General features: G+C 48.7%; 1 protein-coding gene across 6 annotated transcripts in view; it reads left to right on the top strand.

Moving 5' to 3' along the window:
- postna (periostin, osteoblast specific factor a) overlaps positions 1 to 7,564 on the top strand; it is a 78,366-nt gene that overhangs the window by 38,948 nt on the left and 31,854 nt on the right. For all 6 annotated transcript variants that reach the window (XM_031808725.1, XM_031808724.1, XM_031808723.1 and 3 more), the window contains exons 11-13: positions 1,108 to 1,244; positions 1,504 to 1,634; positions 5,805 to 5,935. In XM_031808725.1, coding sequence (XP_031664585.1) covers positions 1,108 to 1,244; positions 1,504 to 1,634; positions 5,805 to 5,935 — 399 coding nt within the window. The remainder of the gene's footprint in view (positions 1 to 1,107; positions 1,245 to 1,503; positions 1,635 to 5,804; positions 5,936 to 7,564) is intronic.

Below are 7,564 nucleotides of genomic sequence, written 5' to 3'. Positions count from 1 at the left end.
CCTCTCTCTCTATATCTCTCTCTCCATTATCTCTCTCTCCATTTCTCTCCTCATCTCTCCTTCTCTCGGTTTAATCTCTCTTCTCATCTCTCCCTCCTTTTATGGTGTGTCCTCCAGTTGATCTCTCCATTATCTCTCTCTCTCTCGCTCTCTCTCTCTCTCTCTCTCTCTCTCTCTCTCCCCTCCCCCTCTCTTCTGTCAACTCTCTCTCCCCCCTCTCTCTCTTGCCCTTCTCTCTCTCTCTCGGTTTATCTCTCTCTCTCTCCCTTCTCTCTCATCTTCTCTCTCTCACTTCCCTTCTCTCTCCCTCTCTCCCCTTCTCTCTCCCTCTCTCCCCTTCACTCTCTCCCCCTTCTCTCTCTCTCTCTCTCTCTCTCTCTCTCTCTCTCTCTCTCTCTCTCTCTCTCTCTCTCTCCCTCCTTTCTCTCCATTATCTCTCTCTCTATTCTCTCTCTCTCTCTCTCTCTCTCTCTCTCTCTCTCTCTCTCTCTCTCTCTCTCTCTCTCTCTCTCTCTCTCTCTCTCTCTCTCTCTCTCTCTCTCTCTCTCTCTCCCTCTCTCCCTCTCTCCATTATCTCTCTCTCTCTCTCCCTCCTTTCTCTCCATTATCTCTCTATCTATCTCCCTCCTTTCTCTCCATTATCTCTCTCTCCCTCCTTTCTCTCCTTATCTCTCTCTCTCTCCCTCCTTTCTCTCCATTATCTCTCTCTCCATTATCCATATCTCCCTCCATTATATCTCTCTCCATTATCTCTCTCTCTCTCTCAATTATCTCTCTCTACATTATCTATCTCCATTATCTCTCTCTCCATTATCTATCCCCATTGTCTCTGTCCATTATCTCTCTCTCTCCATCCTTTCTCTCCATTATCTCTCTCCATTATATCTCTCTCCATTATCTCTATCTCTCTCCATTATCTCTCTCTCCATTATCTCTCTCTCTCTCTCCCTCCTCTCTCTCCATTATCTCTCTCTCTCTCTCTCTCTCTCTCTCTCTCTCTCTCTCTCTCTCTCTCTCTCTCTCTCTCTCTCTCTCTCTCTCTCTCTCACACCTTATCTCTCTCTCTCTCTCTCTCTCTGTTATGGATTGATGCATCTCTGTCTCTAGGCTGTGTGTATAGAGAATGCCTGCATGGTGCGAGGCAGTAAAGAGGGCAGCAACGGAGCTCTTCATCTGATGAGTTCTCTCATCAAACCAGCTCAGACCACCATCTACCAACTTCTCATGTCAGATGGACGCTTTAAGTAAGGACACTCACCCTAATCAATGTGTTAATATACAGTACAGGTATCCTATAGGGACCTGAGATGTTCATGTGCTCTCAACACTCTGACTATTGGTATCAATTAAATATATGTGTGAAACCTGATGTTATATGTACGTAGTATTACTTTGGTTAAAGCGAACATTGTTCAAGACTTGTTATTGCTGTTGATAATGAGGTCCGGAAAACAAAGGAACTGATCAGTAGAATTTATGGATGGATTGATTGTGTCTTTCTAGTATCTTCCTGTCTCTGATGGAGAGTGCAGGTCTGACAGAGCTGTTGAAACAGGAGGGATCGTACACCGTGTTCGCCCCGACAGACGAAGCCTTCGACGGTCTCACAGAGCAGGACATCACCATGCTCACCAGTAAGTTGGCTGTTATTTCCTCTTCTCCTCAACCTCCCTTTACCTCCTCAACCCACCCAGAGGAACACCTCCTCAAACCACCCAGAGGAACACCTCCTCAAACCACCCAGAGGAACACCTCCTCAACCCACCCAGAGGAACAACCCCTCAACCCCAACCCCCACCCAGAGGAACACCTCCTCAACCCCAACCCCCACCCAGAGGAACACCTCCTCAAACCTCCCCTTACCTCCTCAACCCACCCAGAGGAACACCTCCTCAACCCACCCAGAGGAACACCTCCTCAAACCTTCCCTTACCTCCTCAACCCACCCAGAGGAACACCTCCTCAACCCACCCAGAGGAACACCTCCTCAAACCTCCCCTTACCTCCTCAACCCCAACCCCCACCCAGAGGAACACCTCCTCAACCCACCCAGAGGAACACCTCCTCAAACCTCCCTTTACCTCCTCAAACCACCCAGAGGAACACCTCCTCAACCCACCCAGAGGAACACCTCCTCAAACCTCCCTTTACCTCCTCAAACCACCCAGAGGAACACCTCCTCAACCCACCCAGAGGAACACCTCCTCAAACCACCCAGAGGAACACCTCCTCAACACACCCAGAGGAACACCTCCTCAACCCACCCAGAGGAACACCTCCTCAACCCACCCAGAGGAACACCTCCTCAACCCACCCAGAGGAACACCTCCTCAAATGTCCCTTTACCTCCTCAACCCCAACCCCCACCCAGAGGAACACCTCCTCAAACCACCCAGAGGAATACCTCCTCAACCCACCCAGAGGAACACCTCCTCAAACCACCCAGAGGAACACCTCCTCAAACCTCCCTTTACCTCCTCAACCCACTCAGAGGAACACCTCCTCAAACCTCCCCTTACCTCCTCAAACCACCCAGAGAAACACCTCCTCAAACCACCCAGAGGAACACCTCCTCAAACCTCCCTTTACCTCCTCAAACCACCCAGAGGAACACCTCCTCAAACCACCCAGAGGAACACCTCCTCAAACCTCCCCTTACCTCCTCAAACCACCCAGAGGAACACCTCCTCAAACCTCCCTTTACCTCCTCAAACCACCCAGAGGAACACCTCCTCAAACCTCCCCTTACCTCCTCAAACCACCCAGAGGAACCCCTCCTCAAACCTCCCTTTACCTCCTCAAATCACCCAGAGGAACACCTCCTCAAATGTCCCTTTACCTCCTCAACCCCAACCCCCACCCAGAGGAACACCTCATCAAACCACCCAGAGGAACACCTCCTCAAACCACCCAGAGGAACACCTCCTCAAACCTCCCTTTACCCCCTCAACCCACCCAGAGGAACACCTCCTCAAATGTCCCTTTACCTCCTCAAACCACCCAGAGGAACACCTCCTCAAATGTCCCTTTACCTCCTCAACCCCAACCCCCACCCAGAGGAACACCTCCCCAAACCTCCCCTTACCTCCTCAACCCCAACCCCCACCCAGAGGAACACCTCCTCAAACCTCCCCTTACTTCCTCAACCCCAACCCCCACCCAGAGGAACACCTCCTCAACCTCCCCTTACCTCCTCAAACCACCCAGAGGAACACCTCCTCAAACCTCCCTTTACCTCCTCAACCCACTCAGAGGAACACCTCCTCAAACCTCCCCTTACCTCCTCAAACCACCCAGAGAAACACCTCCTCAAACCACCCAGAGGAACACCTCCTCAAACCTCCCTTTACCTCCTCAAACCACCCAGAGGAACACCTCCTCAAACCACCCAGAGGAACACCTCCTCAAACCTCCCCTTACCTCCTCAAACCACCCAGAGGAACACCTCCTCAAACCTCCCTTTACCTCCTCAAACCACCCAGAGGAACACCTCCTCAAACCTCCCCTTACCTCCTCAAACCACCCAGAGGAACCCCTCCTCAAACCTCCCTTTACCTCCTCAAATCACCCAGAGGAACACCTCCTCAAATGTCCCTTTACCTCCTCAACCCCAACCCCCACCCAGAGGAACACCTCATCAAACCACCCAGAGGAACACCTCCTCAAACCACCCAGAGGAACACCTCCTCAAACCTCCCTTTACCCCCTCAACCCACCCAGAGGAACACCTCCTCAAATGTCCCTTTACCTCCTCAAACCACCCAGAGGAACACCTCCTCAAATGTCCCTTTACCTCCTCAACCCCAACCCCCACCCAGAGGAACACCTCCCCAAACCTCCCCTTACCTCCTCAACCCCAACCCCCACCCAGAGGAACACCTCCTCAAACCTCCCCTTACTTCCTCAACCCCAACCCCCACCCAGAGGAACACCTCCTCAAACCTCCCCTTACCTCCTCAAACCACCCAGAGGAACACCTCCTCAAACCTCCCTTTACCTCCTCAAACCACCCAGAGGAACACCTCCTCAAACCTCCCCTTACCTCCTCAAACCACCCAGAGAAACACCGCCTCAAATTTCCCGTTACCTCCTCAACCCCCCCCCACCCAGAGGAACAGCTCCTCAAATGTCCCTTTGCCCCTCAACTCCTCAACTCAACTAAAGTCTCTTCTTAAAAATCTGATTTTAAACCCTAACCCTAACCTTAACCACACTGCTAATCTCGTGCCTAAACCTAACCTTAACCACACTGCTAATCTTGTGCCTAACCTTAACCACACTGCTAATCTTGTGCCTAACCCTAACCTTAAATGAAGTCCAAAAAGCGTATTTTTTTGTTTTCATGAATATTTATGATATAGCCAATTTTGACATTGTGACTGTGGGAACTAGTGAGAGCTGTCTTTAACCCCTCTACTCTGCCCATGTCATCACGTGAACCTCCTGAGGACTATCCTGCTGTACTAATTTTGCCCACCCGGAACCTCCCTCATAGAGTCAGGTTTTGCGGCCGGAGTCCGCACCTTTAGAGGGGGGAGGGGGAGCCTTAGAGAGCCTGTTGCTTTCTCTATTCGGTTAGGTAGGGTGTGATTTGGGTGGGCATTTTCTTTGTTGGCTGGGTATGGTTTCAAATCAGAGGCAGCTAGCTGTCTATCGTTGTCTCTGATTGGGAATCATACTTAGGCAGCCTTTTTTCCACCTAAGTTTGTGGGATCTTGTTTTTGCTCAGTAGCTGTTTAGCCCTGCAGAACTTTACATTTGTTTTGTATTTTGTTGTTTTTTTGGTGTTCATCTAAAATAATGTAAGATGTACACTTTCCCACGCTGCACTTTGGTCTCATTCTGACGACGGGCATAACAATGGCACATTAAGCAGCTCATATAGTAACAGGAAACAGCTCATATAGTAACAGGAAACAGCTCATATATAGTAACAGGAAACAGCTCATATATAGTAACAGGAAACAGCTCATATATAGTAACAGGAAACAGCTCATATAGTAACAGGAAACAGCTCATATAGTAACAGGAAACAGCTCATATATAGTAACAGGAAACAGCTCATATGGTAACAGGAAACAGCTCATATAGTAACAGGAAACAGCTCATATATAGTAACAGGAAACAGCTCATATATAATAACAGGAAACAGCTCATATATAGTAACAGGAAACAGCTCATATATAGTAACAGGAAAGCAGCTCATATATAGTAACAGGAAACAGCTCATATAGTAACAGGTAACAGCTCATATATAATAACAGGAAACAGCTCATATATAGTAACAGGAAACAGCTCATATATAGTAACAGGAAACAGCTCATATAGTAACAGGAAACAGCTCATATATAGTAACAGGAAACAGCTCATATATAATAACAGGAAACAGCTCATATATAGTAACAGGAAACAGCTCATATATAGTAACAGGAAAGCAGCTCATATATAGTAACAGGAAACAGCTCATATAGTAACAGGTAACAGCTCATATATAGTAACAGGAAAGCAGCTCACATATAGTAACAGGAAACAGCTCATATATAGTAACAGGAAAGTAGCACCACAATGAGGAACTAGTGATCGAACCTGAGTTACTGAGACCAGCTCAACTTGCTCCCTCACGACATTCAAACAAACAGTGAGATTTAGATTTTTTTTTTCATAAAAGTAGCACAAATTAATATAAGTAGTAATATAATGCGTTACTTTCCACACAAGGTTATATTGTTCAATGTAACGTGTTTTTCAAGTAATTAATCCCAACACAGGTCTTTAAGCCCGCCCTCTGCTCGTGTCATCACTAGGCGACGTGAACATCCTGAGGACCATTCTGCTGTACCACTTCAGTAACGGCGTCTTCATCAACGGGGGACTGGAGGGAGGGGTCACCAACCTGCTCAAGACCATCCAGGGACACAACCTGCAAGTGCTGTCTGTACGTACCACTGCTGCCATTGTCTTCTCTGCACCTGCCTGCTGTTTTAAGCATGTACAGAACATGGATCCTCATTTTCTCTGCTTAGTTATTACTGGACAATGTTGTTCCTGTACACACATATTTCAAGAGTTTTCAAGAGACCTTGTGAGCACTAAAGTTATTTCAATAATATATCTGTACAGATGCAATACTCTGAGGTAGACTAAGCTGTCTGTCCTCTCCTGTCCTAGAGGTAGAGTGGACACAGGAAACACTGTGGACTGTCTGTCCTCTCCTGTCCTAGAGGTAGAGTAGACACAGGAAACACTGAGGTAGAGGGGACTGTCTGTCCTCTCCTGTCCCAGAGAGAGAATAGACACAGGAAACACTGAGGTAGAGGGGACTGACTGTCCTCTCCTGTCCCAGAGAGAGAATAGACACAGGAAACACTGAGGTAGAGGGGACTGTCTGTCCTCTCCTGTCCCAGAGAGAGAATAGACACAGGAAACACTGAGGTAGAGGGGACTGACTGTCCTCTCCTGTCCCAGAGAGAGAATAGACACAGGAAACACTGAGGTAGAGGGGACTGTCTGTCCTCTCCTGTCCCAGAGAGAGAATAGACACAGGAAACACTGAGGTAGAGGGGACTGTCTGTCCTCTCCTGTATCAGAGGCAGAGCAGACACAGGAAACACTGAGGTAGAGGGGACTGTCTGTCCTCTCCTGTCTCAGAGGCAGAGCAGACACAGGAAACACTGAGGTAGAGGGGACTGTCTGTCCCCTCCTGTCCCAGAGAAAGAGCAGACACAGGAAACATTGAAGGATACATTGTCTCTCATTACCTACTCCAATTACATCATTATCATGAGGAGAACACTTCCTTTTAAAAACAACTTCCACCACCACAGGAACATGGGGACTTCACTGACTTCACAGTTTTTTGGGTTCATTTCTGCAACTCACATATAATATCCGACTAAGGCAAGGATATGTTCCATTTCATTTCATGTGAATATCTTTCTGGACCCTTGTTACAGACTGGTTATCATACGTTAGGTTGTGGTCAAGACTCTCTGTTTCTCCTTTCTCTTCATCTGCAACACAGATAACCCCTTTTTCCTGTCTCTATCAGGCCGGAAAATCTCAGGCAAGCCTTCCTTATCTCATGAAGGAAATATAGAGACACAGAAACAAGGCATTGTCTAGTAACGTTGTCCAGTGATGCAGGGAGTAGGAGGAGAGTGGGGAGGAAGGGGGTGAGAGGGTTATGGGTGAGGAGGAAGGAAGGGAGGGAGGGAGAGAGAGTAAGAGAAAGTAGGAGGAGAGGGGGGAGGAAGGGGGTGAGAGGGTTATGGGTGAGGAGGACGGAGGAAGGGAGGGAGGGAGGGTAAGAGAAGGTAGGAGGAGAGGGGGAGGAAGGGGGTGAGAGGGTTATGGGTGAGGAGAAGGGAGGAAGGGAGGGAGGGTAAGAGAAAGTAGGAGGAGAGGCGGAGGAAGGGGGTGAGAGGGTTATGGGTGAGGAGAAGGGAGGAAGGGAGGGAGGGTAAGAGAAAGTAGGAGGAGAGGGGGAGGAAGGGGGTGAGAGGGTTATAGGTGAGTAGAAGGGAGGAAGGGAGGGAGGGTAAGAGAAAGTAGGAGGAGAGGGGGA

This window comes from Oncorhynchus kisutch, linkage group LG29 (genome assembly GCF_002021735.2).
Source record: "Oncorhynchus kisutch isolate 150728-3 linkage group LG29, Okis_V2, whole genome shotgun sequence".
NCBI classification, from domain to species: domain Eukaryota; kingdom Metazoa; phylum Chordata; class Actinopteri; order Salmoniformes; family Salmonidae; genus Oncorhynchus; species Oncorhynchus kisutch.
Note: the sequence above shows the minus strand (reverse complement) of the source record. Positions and strands in the feature narration are given on the sequence as shown.